This window comes from Gekko japonicus, unplaced genomic scaffold, assembly GCF_001447785.1.
Source record: "Gekko japonicus isolate JY-2015 unplaced genomic scaffold, Gekko_japonicus_V1.1 scaffold172, whole genome shotgun sequence".
Taxonomy (NCBI): Eukaryota; Metazoa; Chordata; class Lepidosauria; order Squamata; family Gekkonidae; genus Gekko; species Gekko japonicus.
In genome coordinates, this window is record NW_015162479.1 from 536,421 (window position 1) to 563,707 (window position 27,287).

Sequence of the window (27,287 nt, forward strand, 5' to 3'; positions counted from 1 at the left end):
GGTTAGGTTTTCTGATCAGCGTGATCTTTATCTATATATCTAATTCCCAAGTTGCCCCCTTCGTGCAGATATCTAAATCCGCACAACGGGGGCACCTGGGGGACAGGGAGATTTTCCTGCACACTTGGGGCAGTCCCCAGGTGTGCAGAAAAATCTGAAAACTTGGAAAAAATATAGGGGGGATATTTAAATCCCCCCAAAAGTAAGAGCGTTCCCTGCGCATGCACAGAAAATGCTCTGGGAACTCTGCAGCAGGCTGGCAGTTGGAAGTCACTCAGGCCTCACCACAGGAGCAAGGGGGGAGAGGACATTGGCGGTGACAGCAGTGGTGGAGATCACCGGAGCTGGGGGGGAGGAGATTGGGGGGGCTGGCAGAGGAGGAGATCGCCGGAGCTGGGGGGGAAGAGGAGACAGGTGGCGGCGGCAGAAGAGATTGCCGGAGCCGGGTGGGAGGAGGAGATTGGCGACGGCGGAGGAGGAGACCACTGCCAGAGCTGGGAGGGAGAGGAGATCGGCAGACTCAGCAGCTGGCAGCCGCTCGGGCCTCGCTGCCAGAGCCGGGGTGGTGGTGGAGGGGGGGTGGAGGAGACCGGGGAAGGGGGGCAACTGGTGGGCTCGGTGGCTGGCAGCCACTCAGGCTGCACCACCAGTGTCCAGGGACGGAGGGGAAGGCTTACTTGCTGCTGCTGCTGCTTCCTCCTCCTCCTGCTTTGTGTGGAGCTCTTCTCCCCCCCACCCGAGTATCGCGGGTCCCCTTTCTTGTATATATATAATTATTTGATTCATATTTAATAAAAATGATTCATATCTTAACATAAATGAAGATATTTACTTTCAAACTTTTCCAGCAATTTTTCAAATTTAAATGCTTCTTCAAAGAACCATGGTTTATGTAGGATTAACTTTTTCCAGATGAGCAGCAAACAACTATATAAAGAGGACTGGAGTAAATTGGAGTAAGGGCCTATGTGACCATGAGTAAGCTCTCAGATCCTTTCTTAACAATCTGAAAGCTTTATTCGTAAGAGAAATATGCAGCTCAGCATTTTCAGCTAAAAGAGATACGTTCTCCTTTAGCAGATTGAAATTAATTAAATGGTAACTTGTAGGGTCTTAAATAAGTTCCAGGATTTGTATGCACATATAAAGGGGAAACATACTTATCTTCAGTCACAATAGGAACAATCCTAAACCAGGTTCTCTGAAGTCCCCTGTTAGTCAATGGGGCTTAATCCCAGGAAAGTGTTTTTTAGGATGGTAGCCAGTGTGGGTGATTATTATCAGTCATGATATTCAGCATGTTTCTTGATTAAATTCAAGATGAGGGAAATCATACTAATATTAAAGATGTTTAAAAGATATAATGATAATGATAATAATAATTGGATTTATACCCTGCCCTTCACTACCCAATGGAGTCTCAGAGTGGTTTACAATCCCTTTTCCTTCCCTTCCCCACAACAGACACCCTGTGAGGTAGGTGGGGCTGAGAGAGCTCTTTTGAGAACTGATCTTGAGAGAACAGCTCTCAAAGAACTACAGCTAGCCCAAGGTCCCACCAGCAGCTGCCTGTGGAGGAGTGGGGAATCAAACCCGATTCTCCCAGATTAGAATCCACGTGCTTAGCCACTACACCAAACTGGCTTTATCATCCTAGATCCATTGTTCTGACCTTGGCATGAACACATCCAGTTACTTTGTGAAATTATCTAATATGTAAACTAACAAACAGCACTGTTGCTTGGGGGGGGGGATTAAATACGAAAGTGTTAGCATGCTATAACCAATTATTCTCCAAGCAGCTGACATCCTTGTTTTTTTAATTGATGTGGCCTTGGATCCACTACAGCCTTTAGAGTGAGCAGAACAGGTGCCTTCTACTCAGAAGAAGCAGGGGGGGGGATATCTGATTTCTGACAATGCTCTAAACTTCAGACCTTCTTAAAGCCTTACTACAAGCCCCCTCAACCTTCAAGAGCAGGTTTAAGAACTAGCAGGAAGGATCCAGTTGGAAGAAGGAAGCAGAGAAGTAGCATCCCATGAGCAAAATGCCATGCACAGTTCTTAAGGTCCAAGCTGTTGATGTGGAAGAGAAGCTACATTCCAGAGATAATTGTCAGCTCAACAAAGATGTATTGTTTGCTCTTGACTAAAATAAAAAATACAAATTATCATAAAGTAACTTGATGTACAGTTCTAAAACAAACATAGCAAAATTAAAAAATAATTATGAAGTAGCTTCAGTAAAGGATCTGATTTTATTTACCAAGGAATCAAGCATGCAGAAATAAGGCAGAGATTATTTAGTCATTTTAGCTGCCTAATAAATATGTTAATCTACTGATGAGAGAAATATGGATAAAGGCATATAAATTGCAACCCACATACTATTACAGCCTTACTGAATGCCAAGAAAGGCATCATCACCACCACCCCAATTTCTTGATTCAACTGGTAATTCTGTAACCTGTTCAGTCTCTCCGTGCTGTTCTTTAGCTCCATTCAGATACGGGAAGGACCTTCTCAACTACGTTTCTCAGATAAAGCAAAGCTGCATTCCTGGCAAAGGGTGCCCACTGCAAAGGCTCACTCTGAAACCCTTACCTCATTGTATGGCTGATGTAAATGTTGTCACAGTTCCTGTAGCACTAATGGGCTGAAAATTCCATGGAATGTTAAGTCAGGAGAACACATGGGCATTTCAGTGGATAGAAGGATTTCTGCCCACACGGCATGAGTCTTCCATCTTACCTCTCTGTCATCTCATCTCACATCCAATGTCCAGAAATACTTCCATCAGCAAAAATGCTCATGGATCCAAACCATGGGAACCTGTCTTGTATCTAGTCCAGCCCTATATTACCTTCTAATGTATGGCACACACAAAAAATTCCAGATGGTAGTAGCTATATTAGCCTATTGCAGCAAAGTGAAAAATATTCTCCTTGCTAAATATCAACAGATTTATTACAGCATAAGCTTTCATGAACTATCAGATGCATGGAGTATGTGCTAAGTTTGCCAGCTCCCCCCCGTCCACTGGTGGGGGATGGGGGCATAGGGTTAACAGATTAAGGTTGGAAAACTCCTGGAGATTTGGGAGTGGAACCTGGAGAGGACAGGGACCTCAGTAGGATGCAATGCCATTAAATCCACCCTTCAAAACATCCATTTTCTCCAGAGGAACTGATCTCTTTAGTCTGGAGCTGAGCTGTAATTCCAGGGGGTAGGCAGCCTTCTTTTCTTTATCTTTTATACCGCATTGCTTTCAGGATGGATTATACTGTCTATAGTTCAGCATCCTCTAACTGTGAAATCCAGTTTATGCAATGCATTGTTCTTTAATTTGTATAAACCAGTTTTATTGCATTGTTGATGGTGTGTATTATACTGTCTTTACTGTATTGTCTTTTATCTGTAATCTGCTTTGAGTCTCAACAAGGCCAACTACAACTATAGCAAATACTTAAGTAAATAATAATAATTAAAATATCTATAATGCTTGTATTAGAACTGTACCTCCTTGGTGCCACTCAGCAACTTTGAGTTCCAAGGACTGAGCTGTTGATTCTGGCAATGTATCAGGGCATCTTCTGGCTAATAACCCAAAAGCCAGATGACTGCAGATGGTGCACCTTGTTAAAAAGGGAAGTGCACATTTTTTCCCCTTCAACTGAGATAGAGTCCCTGTCCCATTCCTGGAAAACTGAGAGGGTTGGGTTTTGCTTTGTTTTTTGCATTAGGCAGAACAGAATGAGGCTGCTTTGCTTTTTGTCCTTCTAAAGGACACTTGGACCCCCCTTGACTACCTTCACAGAGCCCCAGGTTCCCTGGATCCAGTGAGAAATAGTGTTATAGACTACATCTTTTACATCCCCTTGCCTTTGACTCCACTGCTTACAAGATTGCTCATGTCCAGACATAACAGTGAGATTGATTTAAATTTAGGCAGGGAATTTTGATTGGTGTCAGCTACCCTCTGAGACATGATCATGTAGGCCTTGTACATAAAATACCATTGTGTTTCTTAAGAGTGTAGCTGATATAGTCCTCAGTGTCTTGTTTTGAGGACACTAAAGGATGAAACCATCTATCAGGCATTTGTGGCTAGCCATATACTTTGAAGGGGGCTGTCTGGCACATGGTTGGCAATAGTGAGAGTGTTGGGAGAATGTGTTTACACGTCTCTCTATGTGCGTGTGTAAACCACCACCACCCTTGTTCATATGTGCCAGGTGATACCTCCTCACCAAAGGCAGAATGAATGAGTGAAACCTTTTAAGGTTAGTTAAAGACCATTACAAGGTTGTTTTAAAGAAAACAAAACTAAACTTTATTAAACCTAGGTGCTTCGCTGGAATTTTAAACAACACAAGTCTTATTTCTTAAAGAGATAATAAGCAAGCAAATAAACTGCCAAAGATTTCTTCTACAACACATGTGCACAGGAGCTCTTGGACTGACCAGTGGCCTTCGGGAGAGAAAAAGAATCTCACTGATTCCCAAAAGTCAGTGCCGAACTGCCCAAAAGGACTCCAATTTATACAGAATTAACCAAAGATTTTTGCACGGGCTGCTACAAATGTTAATGACCAAGTGCTTTTGAAAGTCGTGGGACCATCTCACGAGGAGAGGTCGTTACATTCCAGGATTTATATTTTATTTTCCAAATAACACAAGATAGCACTTCCAATTCTAAATGACAGCCACGAAATCAGAATGTTCTTTTTGTGTTTGCAGTGTGAGGCTGTGGTCACATAGGAACGTAATTCCGCTTTGTTCCCGCTTTAATTTAATTTAATCGGGAACATTTTTCTTTGGGTTGGGCTGATTAGATGCAGCCGGCCCCTCTCTTCCACCACCCCCTCTCCTGCCAGCTCCTAAGGAAAATCGCCGTGCATTACCTGTTGTTTTTTTAAAAAAACCCTTCCGGTTTGAGCACTTGAGCAAGCATGCGCTTAATAAATCCATTATTAAACGTTATTTTATGTTCATTTCTCTCTTTAAAGGCAGCAAGCTGCCTGCCCGACCAGCCCCGGAGGGGCGGGAAAAGGAAGACTGGCCGAGAGGGCTGCTGCACTCAGCTCGGCTCATCGGAGCTGCAGCAGAGCCTCCACCGCGCTGAGTTCCTCCATGCGATCCTGCCAGCCACGGGGCAGGTTCGGGTGGCTGCTGTTATCTTTAAACAGAGAAATGACATTGAAATAATGTTTAATAATGGATTTATTAAGCGCATGTTTGCCCAAGCACTCAAACCGGAACGTTTTTTTTAAAAAAAAAAACAAAAACCAAAGAGCTTTTAGACGGCCCTAATTGCAATCATTGCAAGGATGGCTGTTCAGATGGGCGAAATCGCGCATTCAAAGCGCAAGTGCCAGGAAAATACTTGAGTTTCCCGGGGGCAGGGAAACCCCAGAGCATTGTGGGAGTGAGCCCGCTTCAGTGTGGGAGGCGGATTCGCCTGTCTGATCAGCAAACTTAAATGCGGGAGGGAACAGCAGCAAACCCCGATCAAAAGGACCGTGTGACCGCACCCTGAGATAAGACACATGATGCTGTCTGCTGAAACCTAAGTGGGGGTGTAAAAACTATGGGAAAAGAATGTGAGTTCTCTTCTGTATACAGAAAGAAATGCCTTATAAAACAAAGAGACAGGAATTGCATTTTGGGAGTCTTGCCCTGTGGGCTGAAAGCTGTTTGCTAACTGAAAGGACAGAAATAGGTATATGATTTCTGTATATAAAGGGTTCAGTTCTCTGATCCAAACCTTTTACTATTAAAATTCTCTTACAACAGAGAGAAGGTCAAGCTTGGGGGTATCTTTGAAATTTTTTTAAATCTAAATGTTGGTCTTTCTATGCCTAGCTAATCTATGTGGGTTGATTATATAGAGGCTCAAAAATCAATGTTTGCTGTGATTAATATTTTTTTCATACTCTTAATTTTACAAATGAGGATATCTTGATATAGGTAGGTTTAATACAAACAAGAAACCTTCAAATTTACTTCCAAAAATATTTTGTAGAGAGATGGACTGTTTACAATTGTAGATTCTTCAGTCCTCATAAGATTATACCTCCTTCTGCTTAATTCCTGGACTTTCTACATCAATTTCTGATACTAAAATACAGCCTATGACTTTATCTGGCCAATTTCTTGTTATGGAAAATTTTTTAAAATCTATATCAGTGGAGAATGGATGTTATTCATGTAAAGCAGGAGAAGCAGTATTTTTTCACAGAGCAGCATCTTCAGGAAACCATTCTGTTTCTCCATATTCTGTCCTAACAGTGGCCTCTTGTCCAGAGTATAGATCGTGCATCAAAACAATCAAATTCCTTTAAAGCCAATCATAGCTATTCAGATCCACACAGTCAAAAGCTTTATTGTAATCTATGAAACACAAGCTGATTTTATTCAGAAATTCTCTTTTTTTTGTTCCAATAACCAACATAAATTTGCAATATGATCTCTAGTGCCTCTTCCTTTTCTGAATCCAGCTTGAACATCTGTCATTTCTTGTTCCTTATTTGGTAACAGTCTTTGTTGTAAGATTTTGAGTATCACTTTACTTGTGTGAAAAATTAATACAATGGTTCAATAGTGGCTACAGTCTTTGATGTCTCGTTTTTTCAGAACTGGACTGTAGTTTGAGCACTTCCAGTCTTAGGGCCATTGTTTTGTTTTCCATATTTGTTGGCACAATCTTGTTAAAATCTTTGATGAACTCAGTTTCTGTGGCTTGGAATAGTTCTATTGATATTCCATCTACACCTGGTGATTTCTTTTTCCCAATTGCTATCAGTGCAGCTTTCCCTTCACTTTCAAAAACTGTAGGTTCTTCTTCAAAGATGCTTCTTGGAAGGAAGCCGTCACCCTTTTGTCTTTTGTACAGTTCTTTAGTGTATTGTTCCCATCATTTCTTTATTTTGTCCTGTTCAGTTAATGTACTTCCATGTTAATCTTTCAGCATGCATAACCATGACTTAAATTTCCCTTTGATTTATTGGATCTTGCGGAACAGATCTATTGTTCTTCCTTTTTGTTGTTCTTTTCCATTTCTTTACACTGGTGATTATAATAGTTTTCTTAGTCTTTATGTGTGAGTTGCTAGAATACTGCCTTTAGGCTTTTAATTCTGTTTCTGTCACCTGTTACCTTTGCTTCTTGTCTATCTTTAGCAATTTTAAGAGTTTCATAAGTTATCCATCAAGGCTTTTCATCATTTCTTTTGACTACATGGATAGTCTTTCCACATTCTTCCTTTATAGTATCTCTGGTTTCAACCCATAGTTCTTCTCGTTCACATTCACTTGAACTTAGTAATGTAAACCTGTTGTTTACATATTTTTTTAAATTCTTCAGGAATGTTGCTTAGATTGTATTTTGGCATTAGGACTGTTTTGGTGTTTTTCTTCATCTTTATTCTAATTTTTGATATTAACAATTCATGATCTGTACCACAATCATCTCCTGGTCTTGTTTAAGCAAACAGAACAGAGCTTCGCCATCTTCTGCTTTCAATGATATAATCTATTTGATTTCTATATTGGCTGTCTGGTGATTTTCATATATACAATCATCTGTTTGGTTGGCTGAACTATGTGCTTGCAATGAACAAATTATTGTCTTCACAAGATTCTATGAGTATCTCTTCTGCTTCATTTCATGTTCCTAGCCCAAATCTTCCAACAATATTTGATTCTGCTTCATTTTCTTAGTTTTGCATTCTAGTCACTGTTGATTATCAGCACATCTTGTTTAGATGTGTGATCAATTTCTTAATGGACACTTGCATAAAAGCTTTCAATGTTTTCCTCATCAGCATCTGTAGTTGGGGCATATTGATAGGCTTTCCATGAAGTCGAATGTGAAAATCCTATGTACACACACACACATTTCCCCCACACATACACACATGTAATTCAGCCAAGGACTCAGTTCATTAGTCCCAGGATGATACAACTAGCACATGGAGTGTCTGTTGCCAGCTATGGAGAACAAGACTCCATGAGAAGACAAAAATATTTGCTTTGTTTTTTTGTTATATACTTTATCACTTTCCAGCTCTCTCATTGGCTGTGCTGTGTGCTCCATCAGCCATTGGCCAATCAACTGCCACTCGAGTACACACATGCCATTGGCTGGGGGCTGGGTTTGCTTTTCTCCCCTGCCCACTACCAGCTTGGCCACTCTTCCCTATGTGAATAAACTGCCAAAATGGCTCTCTCTCCTGACAAAGACGCTTCTCCTGCTTGGGTCCTCCGTGGCTGGCTGGCTATTGAGGTGAGCCACTGGCCATCAAACCATTATCTCCTCCTCCTGCTGTGGAGCTCATTTTCCCCTCAGTGGCTATTGCTAGGCAACCAAGCTTGGCTCTGTTAGTAAAAAGGCAGGGGCAGGAGGCCCTTTCCAAGCCTACTTTGGCCTTTGTAGGGAACTCATTAGGGCCAGTCCTGACTAGGGTTGCCAGCGCCAGGTTGAGTTCTTGCTGTGGAAGCAGAGTGGATGATTTCGGACCAGTCACAGACTTTCAGCCTAACCTACCTCACAGGGTTGTTGTGCAGATCAAAAGGGGGAGAGGAGAATGATGTAAGCTGCTTTGTTCCCCACTGCAAAGAAAGACTGTACTGTAGTGTTCCTCCTGAGGAACAGTGTTGCCAACCATTGTTACCAATCTCCAGGTGGGGGCTGGAGATTACTCAGAATTACAACTGCTCTCCAAATGGCAGAGATCAGTTCCCCTGGAAAACATGGTGAACTCTGTGTCATTATAACCTGCTGAGGGGGGAGGAGATAGAAAGCTGAAGTCAGAGGGGCAGATAAAGGTAGGTGGGTTGATGGCTGGCTGGGAAGGAGATAGGTTTGCCAACTTCAAATTGGAAAATTCTTGGAGATTTAAGGGGTGGAGCCTGGAGATGGTGGGGTTTGAAGAAGGGTGGGACTCAGGTACAATGCTGTAGACTCCACCCTCCAAACCAGCCATTTCATCCTGGGCAACCATTGTTGCCAATCTCCAGGTGAGAGCAAGAAATCACTCGGAATTACAAGTGCTCTTCAGATGACAGAGATCAGTTCTCCTGGAGAAAACGATGGAGTCTGTTTCATTATACCCTGCTGAGGTTGCCACAGCAAATTGATGCTGAGTGCCCAAGGCCCAGAGCTTCTTTCTAGAGCTCATTGTATTTATTTCCACAACGGGCCTTATTCTTAATTAAAATATAAGACTCTATATTAACAGACAATAGTAACATATCTATACTGCTTGATCAGAGATTACAATATGTAATTGATGGTGAATTGTTAATATCAATTTGATTTGGAAAGATTTGTAGCCTACACCATTACTGGAAATTATTCTCTGATTCTTAACATTGGATCCTAATAATAAAATGAGAATACAAAAATCCTCTTTCTGAACATCTTGTCAGAATGAATAACATAAGTACTGTAAAACATGAAAGTCTGGCAAAAATGCTGACAAAAGGAGCATGAAAATTAGTCTTGGATTTCTGGAGGTTTTCATCTGGGATTGCAAAATTTATTTTTGTCCTCTTTATTTTTTAGTTAAGGCAAGGTGTTTGGTTTTTATTAGTTGGGTGTTTTTTTTTTGAAAGCATGCCATAACCAATAATTCAGATAAGTGGTGACCTGCTGGAAACTCAGTTCCCCCATATCCCCTTCTCCACATTAATTCCTCTTTCTCTCTTCCTGGCAGCCCCATAGCCTCTTCCCTTTTCTTACTTATTTTTATCCTTATCCAACCAAACCAACCTATCTTTATTTGCCCCCACCTCAAGTCCCCCCCATTTCCCTCTCCCAGTAGCCTCTTCCTTGGAAAAGTCTGGCCAAGTTGCATTGTGGGTACCAGTGCTAGGCTGATGCTAGTTGTGTGGTCCCTGCCAGTGGAAGGCAAGGCCAGCCCAATTGTGCAATGCCTGCTACTAGCATGGGGCAGACCCCATAACGTAGTGGCTGCTGCCTCTCAGCCTACCCACCCACCTCTCAGCCTACCCTTTCCACCCACCAACCAACCTACCTTTATCTGCCCTTTCAGTTTATCCTCCTTTTATATCCCTGGCAGCCTCTACTTGGGAAAAATCTGACTGTGATGTGTGGTGGCTGGGCTCAGGCCAGGTTGAGTAGTGGTCAGGCCCAGCTGAGCAGTGGCTTCCAGTGCTGGGGCCAGGCCAAGTTGCATGAGTAGTAAGTTTGTGGCAGTAACCCCTGTGCCTGTCTTCAGCAAGTCATTCCTTTCAAGGAACATGACAGTGGAGGACAAGCTGGACTTTTTCCAGGCATGTTTCATCCTCTCAGTCCAGTCCTCACCCCCTTCCCTTGCTTTACATAAACCAAGACTTGGAAGGCTTGGCCATATTGTTGTGGTTGTTCAACAGCCACTGAGAGTTCAGTGGACATTCTTAAAGCTACAGGTGTTGTTTTTATTGTTGAGAGGATATTAAATCCTCCAATTTTATTTTGTTTTCTGCACCCCTGGGACTTCCTTCAGGTTTGTATAGAAACCCCCTGGTCAGTCCCACTCCCTACCTTTATATTGCACCTCTGTTAAGCATATCCTCTATGGTATGGTTCAGGTATAGATAGGGTTAGTGTTAGGGTCAAACAGGAGACCCTCAAGGACTTGTAGGTACATCTCATTTTTTTCTTGCCCATTATTTCCTCCTGGCAGCCTCCACAGATCCTCCCCATTTTATGCTTCCTTTTCTCCTTTCCATCCACTAGCCACTCCTTTCCATTCACTAGTTCATCCCCCCCTCATCATTTCTACCACACCTGTCTCCACAAAGGGGACCCAAAGCAACTTACATCATTCTCCTCACCTTCATTTTATCCTCACAGTTAGATGAGAATGTGTAACTAGGTAACCCATTGAGATTCCAGGGCACAGTGGTGATTTAAATTTAGGCTTCCAAGTTTCTAATCTGATACTCTAACCACTATACCACACTGGCTTTTGTGGGATGGCTGCTGTTCAGCAGCCATGCTTGGGTGAGTCAGGCGGCATTGTAGCAACTCACTTATGGTTGTTTGTGGGCATGGCCAGGATGAATCCTCCCACAAAGGCCAAAACATTAATCAAAAGCCAAAAAATTATTCAGCTTCTCCTGGAGAAAATAGTTGTTTTAGAAGGTGGACTGTATGGCATTATCCCACCACCTTTTGCTGACAGAAACCAAAGCTTGAAGGCTGATAAATGTTGTGGTTGCCTAGGAACTCCCACAGTAACCACTGAGAAAGCATTTGCTTCTTAAAGGTACATGGAATGCTTCTATTATTTTGGGTGGTTTTAATCCCTGATATAATCTATTTTAGATTTTTCTGCAAATCTGGAGATTTTTCAGGTTTGAAGAAATATCTGTTCATGGCTCTAGTCTCTGCATGTAAGTATCCACATATCTGGTTGTATTGAAAATTAAGTTTATTAATGCTGGAAAACTAATTTGATTGATTTAAAATAACCGTGTGCCCAAACTATCAAGATTCTAATGTTTTTCTCTTACTGTTTTCAGTTTTGCCTTTTCTTTGACTTGTTCAAGAAGGCAACTTAAGAGTATAAAGATTTTAACTGTACATTGTTTATTTGTCTTTTATAGATTGACCTCCTTGTTCCTACAAAAGTCACTGGCATTATTACCCAAGGAGCGAAAGATTTTGGTCATGTACAGTTCGTGGGCTCCTATAAACTTGCCTATAGCAATGATGGTGAGCATTGGACCATATATCAGGATGAAAAGCAAAAAAAGGATAAGGTAAGGTAATGAGGCAATTGATATTTGAAATACATTTTTATCGGAAGCTACATCACTGGTAATATCAGAGTTGGTAGCCTGCAGGTTAATGTATGCCGTCTGCTTTATAAGATGTTCATGCCTAAGGTTCTGCCGCTAAAAGTCAAGGTGAATGGAAAGGAAAAACATGTCATAATACACTGACATTCACCATAGTGTTAGGCACATAAATATACAGTGTTGAATTTAAAGCCATTAAACATAGGATATACTTATATACTATCAAATATGTTTAATAGAAAAATGCTCTTTTCATTTTTAACATTCAATTTTATACATAGCAGATAAAAATAAATCAGAGCAATACATAAAAATCCACATAAAATATAACTGTTAAAATATGATATAAAAATCTATGAAGTTTACAGTTTCTCATGCACTTCTAGGCTGGATTAAATAACACAAAATCCATCTGTCCTTCTAGATGATAGCCAAAATAAGGGTGACCCTCATTTACTGTGCCAAACACCCCACCTGATATTGATAAGAAGGGCTGACTTGGAAACACTTTTTTTTTTGGGGGGGGGACTTATAAAAAATATAAAACGTACCCTCAAAAGGGATCAGAACTATGAATTACCGTATACATGCACACAGATGCAAGCAGCATGGGTGCAGGTCTTCCCCTCCTTCCCCTCATGGTTTTGGTGGCATTCTCCAGTGGCCTCGTTAGCAGGAAATTTTTGGAATAGGTGGATTAGTTTTTTTAAAAAGATCCATCGGCTGTTGTTGGAAACAGTGACATTCTCGTAAACCAATGCTACTTAGGTTTGTGATGACATTAGCAGCAGCAAATGGAGCTAATGCAGAGTGCACTGGCTATCTGGTAACTTCAATGGCTTCTCCACTGGAGGAAAGATCCTTACATTGGAAGAAGGCTTCAGATTTTGCTTAGCAGAGTGGTAGGATACAGAATACTGTTTCCATGAAGAGGAGACTGATTTTTCAAAAAGAAGTTTTGGGTACATGTCTGCCAGCTGATTAAACTCTTGGTTGAATTTCTGTTTCCATTCCTGTTAGAGGTATTTAAACCTGGTATGGTCAGAAATTTGATCCAAAGGGCAAGAGACAAAGGAGTCTTGGCTTTCAGTCCATAGCTTGTTGCCTTTGACTTCAGCTTGTTTGAAGGGTTTCCCTCCCTGTTTGTTTATTTAAACTGTATTTTTGTATCTTGCAAGCTTCTTTGGTCCCCACTAGGGAGAAAAACGGGGATAAAAATAAATAAAAGTGTTTAAATGCTCTGTTTTCACTAATTTCGCTTGTATTTTTATTAATATGTGTGTGAGAAACTGTTACTGTTCTCCCCAACCACAAGTCTGCAAAGCAGGTGGTCAGCCAAGCTAGCGAACTCTTTCTAGGTAGGAGGCAAAGGTTGTGGTCACACTGTAGGTGTGGTGCAATCTGGCGGCGCCTCTATTTGTGGCAGTTTAAAATAGTCATGGGAAGGGGTGACCAGACAGCACATCCTGAAGCAGCCTCACTGCACGCTCACCCCATGGTTGACCATTCAGATTATTGCTGCAGGGCAACCATGGGGTGGGTGGTTGAGTGGCTTTTTTTAAAAAAAACTTGTCTTTTACACGTGTGCATAACTGATTATTCAAAGCACCGCTCCATTTTGACAACTGGAGGAGGCTGCCTCCCCCTCTGAAAAAAAAACCATCTGTTCAATTAACCTCTTCCCTACCCTGCTGCAAAGCTGTAGGCAGAGGAACCAGCATGAAAAAAGACAAAGGAGGCTTCTCAACCTGCCCTTCCCTCCTGCCCTTCTTGCCTCAGAGGACAGCTGAAAGCTTGCTGGTATGCTCGAAGATGCAGTTATGCACACATCGCTAACTGACTAAAACCCCCCACCAAGGAGTGAAAGCAGAATGGAGTGATCAGACTTCCCAACTCAGGTTGAGCTTACACCAGGGGAGTTCAGACATCTGGAAATGCAAGGTGAAAGGGCTGATACCTGTAATACCAGACTTTCCCCGGTGCCAGATTACTCCACTTCCAAAGTGGGGCAGAACAGGGTGTCGAAGACTGGCGCACAGAAGGCAGATGTTGCTGTCTGATCATGCTTTTTAAATCCACAAAGGTACCACAATGATATTGGTGCGAACTGCTCGTGTTACTGCAGCCAAAACCTCTATTCCCATTCCCTAGCAAAATCTTAGCCTCTTTCTCCTGCTGCATGGGCTTCCTGTCACTGAAGATTCAGAATATAACGTGAGGCAGCCTCTGTCCCTCCCCCAGCCCACCTTGTCTTACGGTTTATACATGCACATTAATTCATCCCTGCCTAGGACATTGTAGACACAGTCCCATAAAACTAAATGGCTTGTGCTAACAAGACTCATAAAATTAATAAACTGTCCCAAAGCTAGAGAGATGGAGCATTGTTTGGGAGAACCTACAAGCACTATGCATATGCTTCTCAGGATAATACTGTTTGGCAAGGAGGTGGAATAACTATCATGGATGGATGGCATCCCTATCAAGTACATATTGGTTGTGCCAGTTGCTCTCCTTGATGCCCCTTTGGATTCCTGTTGCTTGATATAATGAATCCAAACAATGACGCACAAGTATAAGTGCCGTATTAGTTTTCGTTTGTTCCCAAATGTCAGAAATAATACTGTTTGGCTACCAAGTGTTTACTGTATTTAGAAAACAGTGTTGTTTGGGTTGGATTTTAATTAGTAAATAAACTTCTGCATGTCCCCAATGGAGATATACTCTGCTAAGAAGAAAGTCTGGTCATGTTACTTTGGGCTATATCAGTTACCTTATTGTTGTAATTCTGAGGTATCTGAAGGACACTGTCAAGTCGAACACAATAACTTTCTGGCAAATCTTCTCACAGCATCTAAAATTATCATCATTGAAACATGGAGATAATCAGCACTGCCAAGATTATCAGAATGACTATGTAAACTCCAAGGTATAGGTGGGTATGAGAGAACTGACTGCAGGCAGATTTATCACACTTCTGTTTCCATAATTAGGTTTCCCTTTCCCTATCAACATGAGTCAATAACAGATTTCAATGACTCTGTTGTGCTTGTTATTTTTACTTATATATCCAATAAAAATCAATGGGGAGAAACGGGGAGAGGTGGATTTGTGAACCTACTTCAAGATTGTTCAGTTTTCCAGTTAGTCCTACAACCTGCTGTTTAACCGTTCATCCAAATGGGAAACTTCAGCATGCAACTGTTGCATTTACATTTATCATTACATTTAATTGTACTAAGGAGAGCTAAAACAGTGATTACTCATGTCTCACCCGCTATAGATACAAAAGTAACATAATCAGGGGGATTTGTGTTATTACCTGTCATTTGCCAAGGTCATTTGCCTTGTTTATTTTTTACTTAAATAAGAATGTTGACTGAAGTTTTGCTTCAGGTACCTGATTGTGGGCCCTAGCCACTGAAAGCTACAACAACTGTATTAACTAAAGAGCAACCAGGCTAACCATATGAAATATATATCCAAAGAGGAAGCAATCCTTCTTCCGTCTCCTCTAATGATGGATACCACCTCATACTTAAGACAGCAATAGCATCACAGCCAGGTAGCCATTCTTCCCAAACAGCTCTCAGCTGGAGCAAACTATGTAGCAGAGTTGGCTGACCTTCAAATACTTTACAACCTGCAGTGATTTTGTGTAGCACTCAAAAACAATTTTTGTCTTCCTTTCAATGCTGTAAAAAGGAATATTGCTTATAGCTATTATGTTTGCATATGATCAGTTCTGCAAATACATGCCCAGGACTGGAATGCAACTGATTCCTTACTCCTCACATGATCCAAATAATGGATGTGTACCCTACACTTTCTCTAAAGAGTTCATAGCAGTGTTTTCTTTACCCAACCCCCCTATAGAGTAGGTTAGACTTGCCCAAGGCTTCCTGAGTGAGAAATTGAACATGACAGTCCACCTCCTACTGTTCAGTGCCAGTGGTGGCATCATACTTGCCTGTCATGGTTTAATTTTTGGAATATGTTATAAAAGTGAGAGCCAAATCACATGGCCTCAGGACATGAGATATTAGCCTCAGGAATGCACAGAGAGCTTTCCTCATGCAGTGAATCACTAATCTGATCACTTTTCTGTGTGTCTAAACCCCCACCTAGTGCTCTACATGTAGGAGTATATAAGCTGGCATGAATATGCATTCATTTTAGCTCTGAGTAAGCATAGTCGCCTTTAAACATAAATATAAGTTTGTTCAACAGTACTGTTTATTAATGTCATCTTACAGTGTTTTCTCAGGCACTGATGTTAATTTTCCTTTCTTTCTCAACTGAATGGTTGATTGCAGTATCAGTAGACCTTGGGGAACAATGAAAATCACAGCTTTAGAGCATACTATTTAGCACTACAATAGATACATCTTCATTGTCATGCTGAACACAAACGCATTTAACAGGGGAGCCAGTGCATTCAAGCGGATGTTCTACAGTAACAAGCAAAAGTTCTAGAGTCCAAAAACAAAATTACAGTAATATCCTGAGGGTGCTTTCCTGAGAGTAACCCCCACTGAGTACATTTGAGCAGGATTCTTAGACTTGTTTAGGACTGCTCTTATTGCCAGCTTGTAGCTGTGAGGAGATCTGATCCAACAGTTAATTATAATCCTGTGAATGTGTAATATTGGCATGAGCTTAATGAAGACATGTGTGAAATTGATCTTGAACAGAGCGCCCTATGATCATTTTGGCTTTGTGAAATAAAAAATTGATATTTGAAGTATGTTTAAAAAGATGGTGAATTGATAATGGACAGCCATAGCACCAACAAAAGTATCATTTCATACATATGTTACCCAGCACCCAGCTCCCACTCACTCATTGGGCATAACAACATAAGAGCCCTTGTAGTGAGAAGAAGAAGAGATTGGATTTATACCCTGCCGTTCACTTGGAGTCTCAGAGCAGTTTACAAACTCCTTTCCCTAGTGAGCTGCACTAAAGAAGTGGAAACAGGCTGGTACTTCTACTATGACAATGGGGTTTCTGCTGATGGAAGAGAAGGCCAATTTCTCCAAGTCCTCCCTCCTCACTTGCCGCCTCCTCCCCTACTTATATGGCTTTTGTCCACATGAGTCCTGCAACCTCCTGCACCAGCATTTCAAAGGTTCTTCACAGTCACTTGGGTACTATCTTGAATAATTTAGTATTATTTGTGTGGGAGCAGGCACATCTTAAGTTATCCTGGGCCCCAGAATGTTCAAAGCTTTAAAGCCTGAAATCAGGAATCTAGACTTTAAATTAACTGGCAATCAATGGTTAAATGGATTGTATTAAGTCCTGGAATATAATGAAAAATAATCTCTGTGCAAAGTTTGCAAACTTTATCTCTGATCTTAATGGAAATTCCAGTTCATCAGTTGAAGCATGCTGTTCAATTAAAAACAAAATCAAAAACAAAAAAAATCTGTAGATCGCCAGTGTTATATTTCTGTAGGTATTAGAATATCTCTAATAAATAAATTAGATGTTGTTAAGGGGGAAAGTCCAACTTTTCCACTGTAATTAATGTCTCTTAAGGTACTAAGCCAAATTTTCAGGATTTTCTGTTTGTGTGGCTTGCAGGACAATCCTGTGCAGAGTTACTCCATCCTAAGTCCACTAAAATCAGTGGGTTTAGCCTAAAGTAACTCTGCCCAGGATCCAGGTGGGCAGCCGTGTTGGTCTGAAGCAGTAGAACAAAGTTTGAGTCCCGCAGCAACTTTGAAACCAACGAAGTTTTATTCAAGGTATGAGCTTTCATGTGCACCCACACTTCCTCATATACATTGAACATAGGCAGACAGTGAACAGCAAATTATCATGCAACATAATGGAGATGTTTTAACAGATTCAAAGACCAAACAGGAATAACCAGCTAAGTTTATATGGTCACCATTTGTTTGGACGCAGTCATTCAACAACTTTCACCCCACCATCAACCTGATAATGAATCAATCGATGCAAAAAATAATAATTCTGGACACTAATGTAAAAATACACAATGGACCCATAGACACCACCTTATACTGGAAACCTACTGACTGAGAAACATATCTACATGCCTCCAGCTACCATTCTAAACATACCAAACAATCCATTGTATATAGCCTGGCTCTGTGCTACAGCCCAATCCTACAGACAGAGTTTTTCACCTGAGGGATCTACAGTGAATGTTTTTGGGACTAAGGTATCCACCAGATAAAGTCAGGAAACAGATTAACAAAGCCAGAATAGTACCCAGAGAAAACCTGTTGCAAGACAGGCCCAAAAGAGACAATAACAGGACACCACTAGTGGTCACATATGGCTTTCAACTCAAAACAGTTTAACACATCGGGGAATTTCAGACAGCCGATATGTTCTGTTTCAGGAACTGTTCACTAACGGTTTCTGTCTGTCATTTCAGACAGAACCATTTTAGTAACAGTTCCCTGACGGAATACATTTCCCCTTTCAGACAGAAACGCTTCTGTCCCATTCGGGAAGCGTTCCTGAGCCGTTTTAATTGCAAACTGCTTCCAAGTGGTCTTCAATTCCTTCAACTGCTCCTGAAGCACTATGGGGTGCTGTGTAAAATGCTCCCTAGTGCTCCCCTGATGACGAGGGTTTTGTGCCCTTTTTCACCCGTGTGGGTGATCTACATCTTTTTTTTAACGTTCTTTTGAGAGCGCTATGGCACTGTAACACAACCCCAAAACAGCGCAATAGCAACCCATTGGGATGCCTGGACTACTGAGATACATGAGATCTCTACATCTGGGGAGAACAGTGATTTCAATGGAGTACAATGCCGTGGAGTCCACAGCATTCACTTTATGCCTGGGAACTGATATCTGTAGGCAGGAAATAAGCTGTAACTCTGCAATGCTCCCTCTAAGCTGTGCAGTCCTGTGAACAAAAATTCCACTCTGTGAGTTACTGGCATTAAAGTTGTGAGCGAGTGATTTGGCTGCTGCATCAATTAGTTTGCTCTGGAGCCATCCTTCCTGAGCTAAGACAAAAATCTGTGAAAAGGAGGCTAAAAAACTGTGAGCTAACTCACACTAACTCAGCTTAGAGGGAACACTGACTGTAAGTGCAGGGGATCCCCAGGTCCCACCTGGAGGCATGGCATCCCTATATGCTGGCCATCAAGAGGAGGATGCTGTTTGCAAGGCTGGAAGGAGCTAGTGTGGCTTGGAAAAGCGGGAGGTGTTTTTTTAAAATCCTGCCACAGGTTTTGAGTTCCTGAAATTCTCTTTGGGCAAGATAGCTACTTGTAAAATGGAGGCTGGGAAAGAGGGGAACAAAAAGGAAGCCTGTTGTCCTGTCCCTAAATACTGTGAGGGGTGGGGGGAAGCAGTTTGATTTAAGGTGCCTAAAGGAGAAAAGTTAAAGGAAGAGATTTTTAAATTCCAGGCTGCCTGAAGTGTGTGTGTGTGCGTGCCTGAACTTCCACTTGTTTCCAGGTGGCAGATGTAGTGACCTCATGTATCTCAGTGGTCCAGGCATCCCAATGGGGTCGCTATTGCACTGTTTTGGGGTTGTGTTACAGCGCCATAGTGCTCTTAAAAGAACATTAAAAAAAAGACATATCTCCCCTGCAGGTGAAAAAAGGTGGGAAAACAAAGTGGCGCAGTCTGAAAGGACAAACTGCTTCAGAGACAGCTCCTTACCGGTAGGGGAAAGGCTGCGTGAAATGGCCATCCCTATACCAGTTTATTCCAAGACGGTACAATAATGGTTTTTAAAGGGTAATGTGAAATTCCCCATCATCAGTGACTTACAACCTCTACTAGAGCATGATAGTTCTCTTTCAGAAGTACTGGGAGCAAACCTTTTCTTGTGCACAGCCCAATCTCAAACAATCTCAAACACCTCCTCAATCACAATAATGCAACGTCTAATTTGAACATGGACACTGGTACCAGAGTTTGCATTAAACCCTAGTGCCAGCTTTGCTGCCACATACACCCAGACAACACAATCACCGGACCTAATAACATCAGCTACACCATCTCAGTCTTATTCACATGCTCATCTTCTAACGTTGTATATGCCATTAAATGCCTACATTGCCCTTCGGTTCTCTACATAGGGTGAACAGGTCAAACCCTACGCCCAAGAATAGATGGACACAAATCTGACATCAAGAATCACAAGACTGTACCTCTGGACTCAAACTTTGTTCTACCCAGGATTGTTCTGTAAATGTGCATGTTCAATGAGAGAGAATTTGTCATCAAATGTCTAAGCAGATAATACAAAAATCATTTATCTGCTTTTCATCTGAAGTAACTGAGGGGACAATCAGAAGCAGACTAAAGAAATGGAAATGCTTTTCAATCATAATGGAAGCCAAAGATGAAACTGAAAAGACTGTTTTGGTTCACTTTTTGTCACATACTTTTAAATGGAGAGGTTATGAAAAAAATAACTCCTACTGTTCCTGTCTGGCTTTTGCTACTTTAACCACCAGTTTTCTGAGTTTAAATTGACACTGAGTTCCTCTAAGGATACAACCCAGGGACCCTACAAAAGATATGTTTTTAAAGAAGTGCTGCTTCTCTTGTTCATTTTAATTGGCTGGAAAGGGAGCCATATCTGAACGCTGTCTCTGAACATGGAGTTAGAAAAATATATTTCAGAAAAAATATCTCTATTTAATGGTGATCTTTCTTTCCTCAACTAGAGGTCAGTAGATCACTGTATATTCAGTGCTTGAATAATTTATACCAGATTTATGGGGCAAAAATCATCTCTCTTCATCTTTGATTTAAAAATAATAATATGCAGGGTCAGATGAAAGGAATTGCCATGTCATATTACAAATATATGTCATGCTCTATAGATCTTTTCCCACATGTGATAGCCGTGTTTCATACACAGATGTGCTGCATGTGCAGAACAGATGTGTTACCACTCATGGGAATCTTACTAGGTTCAGGAAACAAGTGCATATCCAGTGCTTTGATCTACATGGAAACTCACTTGTGGAGTGGCAGATTTGTTTCCCCATGCACAAATTGTTGTGGGGGCTAGAGAGGACCACTAGTAAGGCAGTGAAGATGGCAAGTTTATGCCCCTGAGCTATCAAAATTTTCATGCAAAGACATATCCTGATGAAGGGTTGCTTGCATAGTATTCCTTACCTCTCCGGAATGAGCTGTAAAGCAAGAATAACTTATGGGAACCCTGTTTTATAACAGTTTTATGTAGTTTTTATATTTCTACAATGAATAGCTTCATACATATTGAAAGAACATAAGGCACTCCTGCAAGTCAAATGTGCAGGTCTAGACTGGTGCATTGAATGGATGGCAAAGCATCTAGGAACCATATTGAAGCTCTTTTGCACTGTTTGGAGGAACAGTGGAGCATAATTTTACTTCTTTTTAAAGTACTTTCAGAAGAGAATTTAACATCTCTGGAATGATTATATTACCTAGATAAATCGCTGTACAGCAAAACAGGCTAATTGTCCTTCTAGCTGAGCATAAGGTCAAGTATTGATCCTCGAAGAAGAAGAGACTGGGGGCCAGTTGCCAGTTGTTGAATTTTTAGAGAAGCAGAAAACCTACTCTGAATGAACTTGTATTGGGAAAAGAATTTATTCATCTTGGGTATACTAACCATGTTATATTTGCAAGAATCTCTAATTTATCTATTTAAATATTTATTTCACGCATTTCCTTGTGGCTCACATTTCTTGTCCGGAGGCGGAAAAAATAACATTCTTAGCACCACTGGAAACGTTGCTAAAAACTGCAGAAAACACCTCTTAATTACTTCCCATGGCTTTTGTTCAAAAAACCCTCAGACTTGGAAACACAGTATAGTTGCTAAGACTTTGTAAGATGGTAATGTTCTATTCATAGTAGCTGAATGTACTTTATATGTTTATACTAAAAAAGATGAAGAAAGGGGAAAGGGGGTCTTGTGGCACCTTACAGATTAATAGATTTATTGGGCCTTAGTATATCTGTTTGTCTTTAAGATGCCACAGGACTCCTTATTTTTTTCATTATTCAGAAGGAATCACTAGCACTTTGGTTGGGTTAGGATATTTTAAAAGAACTCTGGCTAGTTGTAATGATTAGTGAAGAGCACTAGGAGGATCTCCACAAATAGTGTGAGCAGGCAACAATGTGGCATGGCAAATGAAGTTCAGTGTCGGCAAGTGCAAGGTAATACACAATGGAACAAAAAATCCCAACTTTGTGTATAGGCTAATGGGGTCTGAAAAGGACTTTGGAGTCATAGTAAATAGGTGTGTCAGAAATGAATGTGTCAACCCATGGTGCTGCAGTGGTGAAAAAGGCTAATTCTGTGTTGGGGATTATTAGGAAAAGGATTGAAAATAAAATGACCAATACTATAGATATATGGTATAGCCTCATTTGGAATACTCTGTGCAGTTCTGATCACCATAGCTCCAAAAACATTGCAGAGCTGGCAAAAGTACAAAAGAGGGCAACCAAGATTATTAGGAGGTTGGAGCGCCTTCCTTATAAGGAAAGGCTGAAAGACTTTTCAGTTTAGAAAAGAGATGAAATGGAGGTACATGACAGAGGTCTATACAATTATGCACAGGCTAGAGAGAGCTGACAAAGACAATTTTTTCTCTCTCTCCAAAAAATATTAGAACTCAAGGTATCCAATGAAGCTGATGGGCAGTAGATTCAGGATGAACAAAAGGAAAGACTTCTTTACACAGTGAGTGATTAAAATGTGGAATTCACTACCAGAGGATGTAGTGATGGCCACAGGCATAGACAGCTTTAAAAGGGGGTTAGTCAGATTCATGGAGGATAGGTCTATAAATGGCTACTTTCCATAGTGACTGAGGGGAGCCTCCATGTTCAGAGGCAGCAAACCTCTGGATATCAATGCCAGGAGGAAACATCAGGAAGGCCTCAGCCTCTATGCCTTTTTGTTGGCCCTCCAGAGTAATTGGTTGGCCACTGTGTGAGACAGGATGGTGGACTAGATGTACCACTGGTCTTATCCAGCAGGACTCTTCTTATATTTGTATGTTCTTATAAGCTGCTGCAGAAGAGTTCTAAATGGCAGCAGCAATTTATGTCCATTACATTTTAAATACACAGATTTCTGCTGAGCTGACTGTGAAGTGAACATACATGTGAGTAGCTTTGATGAAAAAGGATCGATTAAATATCTAATTAAAAAGGTGTGGAGAGGAGGCCCTAAACAAAGCCAATAAGGTACATAGAGAATCAATGGATGATGCCCCATGCATCTCAATAATCTTCATCAGGACAAGCTATTCAACAATTAGAAAGACACGTGAACACCTACATGTAGTTTCCTTATCTTAAACAAGAATTAAAGATAACCTGTACGTTTCAAAAATCATATGCCAAGGGATTAAAAAGACTGCATATAATCTAGCCATAAAATCAACTATTATTTTTAAAGAATCCTAGCTATTCTAGATCTTTAAACGAGCAAGATAGACTACACAAATGCATGTGCATATCAGGACAATCCACTCATTACACTGCCCATCACAAAGATTTGCTCTGTTGTTCAAGCTGTATCATTGAACATTAAATACAATGTTATGTTCTTATTCATAGAAAGGTTGTGTGAGAAACAGTTCTTGTACTCTGCAGAGTATGTCAGAATTAAACTATTCAGGCAGATGGGCCCTGAGCCAACATCCATTACTTTGTACCATTTATGTTTTTATTAGAATACCTACAGCCCACTTTCCCTAAATATTACAATGCCCACACATAAGAAGCTGGAGGCAGCTGGGTAAACAGAGGTTTATAGTTGCTTGTCCAGGTAGGACCAAAGTGGAGATTCTTCAGGGGAGATTCCCAAGCACCTAGGAGGCCAGTAATCCAAAAACAGTACCTGGAAACGACACAGGCTATTGGGGATTAGAAGCAGTCAGAGAAGTGCATGTTGGGTCAGAGACAGGGACCCAAGAAAAGCAGTCCGTTACTCTGTTTTTATTAATGGTTGTGTTATATTGCCTTTGTTTTTAATTATTATGTTTTAATGACTTTGCTTTATTGTCTTTGTTGTAAACTGGTTTGAGCAGCTCTCTGGAGAGGCAGCATATATTTTCTAAATAAATAATAAAATCAGGTTAAAATACAAGAAAGCATGGAGGAAAATCAAAGAAACACACACACTAAGGCTGAGTTCAAACTGGCAGTTTGCCCCGATATAGGCACATTTCAGAAACGTTCTACAACCAGATTAAAGTGGCCATTCACACAGGCACATCTGTCAGGCGTTCCCCACCCGTATTCAACCCATCTTGTAACACTTTGCTCCCGAGTTTAAAAGATACCTGTTGAAAGTGGTAGCAAATCCTGAGCCCACACGCAGGGAGGGCGGGGTATAAATGAAATAAAATAAATAAATAATTAAAGCATGATTATCCCACATCCATTTCGCACCAACAAAGTGTGAACTCCAAAAGCCATGTTTTTTTTATGCACTCATAACCGCATATCTCCAGATGACCAAAAAGAAAGCTGCGCCTTACAGCCATGCCTCTGTGCCAACAGTGTGAATGCCCCCTTGCATCATTGGGGATGCAGGCAGGGGCTTTTGACCCAAACACCCTTAGATGTTTCATGCTGGGTTTCTTCCCACACCACGGTTCATATGGCATGCTTTTGGCACTTTTTGTGTGCAGCCTGTTTTGTAGATAATTGGCTGTGTTGATGGCTTCTCCCCAGTATTTCTCTGGTAAATCCACTCTAGTACCATGCATCTGCAAGTTTCTGTCAGGGAGCAGTTTTTCCTCTCAGCTATGCCATTTTGTTCTGGAGTTTATGGGACAGTGAGCTGATGTTCAATGCCTTGTTCATTTATATACATTTTTATGTCATGTCCCACGTATTCTCCTCTGTTGTCAGAGTTTTCCTCTGGAACCTATTGCTGACTATTGCATCATATGCCTTGAGCTTTTCAAATACTTTGCTCTTCTCCCTTATCAAGTAGGTAGCTGTGTATTTGGAGAACTCGTCAATGAAAGTCAAAATGTATTTGTTCCCACTAGGGGTCTCTGTTTTCATTGGACCACAAACATCACTATGAATGAGCTCCAGGGGGTGCCTTGTTTGGTTTGGTTTATGATTGTTCCTGAAACTTAGCCTTGGATGCAATGCATGCAATTCCTTTCAATTGTATGTTTGTTTATTTGTGTGCCTTCGGTCAAATTCTCTCACTCTTTTTTAATAAATAAGAAAGTACATATCAAAGCATCAAAATACCATTTAAATTAAAAACAGTTTCATCAGAAAACTACCTAACTAAAATGAGGTAATTCAGTAACTTATGCAATACTCTTACCCTTTATCATTTCAATGCTACACTAATATGCTGACGAGAAGGAATTACTCTCTTGTCAGTGAGATATTGTATGACTGGTTCCCAGGTTTCCTTGTAATCAAAAGGTCCCCACACCAAGGGAGAGTAAGAAAAAAGGAGTTATTCATAATCTTCCCCATAATAAATTGCTCACATAAATTTACATGCTGGTTATGAAATGTGGGACCAAAGGGGAACTTCAACTTTTTAGCTATTGGCAATCTAGCCACCACCACTAATATCGAAATGCAAATAAAATATGGCAAATAAAATGCAAGTCTGTGGTCAGGCAGGCAAAAAGGGAATATGAGGAGCATATAGCAAAAAACGTAAAGACCAACAATAAAACTTTCTTCAAATACATTAGAAGCAGGAAACCAGCCAGGGAGGCAGTGGGGCCCTTGGATGACCAAGGGGTAAAAGGAGTACTGAAGGACGATAGAGAAATGGCTGAGAAGCTAAATGCATTTTTTTGCCTCTGTATTCACTGTGAAAGATGAGAAGTGCTTGACCACTCCAGAACCAATGATTTCAGGAGGAGTGTTGAAAGACCTGAGTCAGATTGAGGTGATGAGAGAGGAGGTCCTAAAACTGATAGACAACTTAAAAACTGATAAATCACGAGACCCAGATGGCATACATCTGAGAGTTCTGAAAAAAAACTCAAATGTGAACTTGTGGATCTCGACAAAAATATGTAATCTCTCTCCTTAAAAGCAGCCTCCATTCCTGAGGACTGGAAGGTAGCTAATGTCACTCCCATCTTTAAAAAGGGTTCCAGAGGAGATCCGGGAAATTACAGGCCAGTCAGTCTGACGTCGATACCGGGTAAATTGGTGGAAACCATTATTAAGGAAAGAATTAGTAGGCACATAGATGAACAAAACCTATTGAGGCAGACTCAACATGGGTTCTGTAAGGGAAGATCTTGTCTCACTAACCTGTTAATGTTCTTTGAGGGGGTGAACAAACATGTGGACAAGGGGGATCCAATAGATATTGTTTACCTTGACTTCCAGAAAGCTTTTGATAAAGTTCCTCATCAAAGGCTCCTAAGTAAGCTCAAAAATCATGGGATAAAAGGACAAGTCCTTTTATGGATCAAAAACTGGCTAATTAATAGAAAACAGAGAGTGAGTATAAATGGGCAATTTTCTCAGTGGAGGGAGGTAAGCAGTGGGGTACCGCAGGGATCAGTACTTGGTCCACTGCTTTTTAACTTGTTCATTAATGATTTGGAGATGGGAGTAAGCAGTGAAGTGGCTAAATTTGCGGATGATACAAAGTTGTTCAAGGTGGTGAAAACCAGTGAGGATTGTGAGGCACTCCAAAGGGATCTGTCAAAGTTGGGCGAGTGGGCGTCAACATGGCAAATGGGGTTCAATGTGGCCAAGTGCAAGGTGATGCACATTGGAGCCAAAAATCCTAAATATAAATACACATTGATGGGGTCTGAACTGGCAGAGACAGATCAAGAGAGAGATCTTGGAGTTGTAGTAGATAACTCACTGAAAATGTCGAGACAGTGTGTGACTGCAATAAAGAAGGCCAATGCTATGCTGGGGATTATTAGGAAGGGTATTGAAAACAGATCAGCCAATATAATAATGCCCCTATATAAATCAATGGTGAGACCTCATTTGGAATACTGTGTGCAGTTCTGGGCACCACACCTTAAAAAGGATATTATAGCTTTGGAAAAAGTGCAGAAAAGAGCAACTCGAATGATAAAAGGGTTGGAACACTTTCCCTATGAGGAACGGTTAAGGCGCTTAGGGCTCTTTAGCTTGGAGAAACGACGACTGAGGGGTGACATGATTGAGGTTTATAAGATTATGCATGGGAAAGAGCAGGTAGAGAAAGAGGTACTTTTCTCCCTTTCTCACAATACAAGAACCCGTGGGCACTCCATGAAATTGCTGAGCGGTCGGGTTAGAACGGATAAAAGGAAGTACTTCTTCACCCAAAGAGTGATTAACACATGGAATTCACTGCCACAGGAAGTGGTGGGTGCTACAAGCATGGACGGCTTCAAAAGGGAATTAGATAAGCATATGGAGCAGAGGTCCATCAGTGGCTATTAGTTACAAGGCTTAGATAGGGGCTCTGGGGCAAGGGATGCTCTGTTTTCTTGGT

At 41.1% G+C, this 27,287-nt stretch overlaps 1 protein-coding gene across 1 annotated transcript in view; it reads left to right on the forward strand.

Annotated features, from left to right (window-relative positions):
- EDIL3 (EGF-like repeats and discoidin I-like domains 3) overlaps positions 1-27,287 on the forward strand; it is a 344,300-nt gene that overhangs the window by 312,709 nt on the left and 4,304 nt on the right. The window contains exon 11 of the mRNA XM_015405823.1: positions 11,616-11,771. Within this exon, the coding sequence (XP_015261309.1) occupies positions 11,616-11,771 (156 nt within the window). The remainder of the gene's footprint in view (positions 1-11,615; positions 11,772-27,287) is intronic.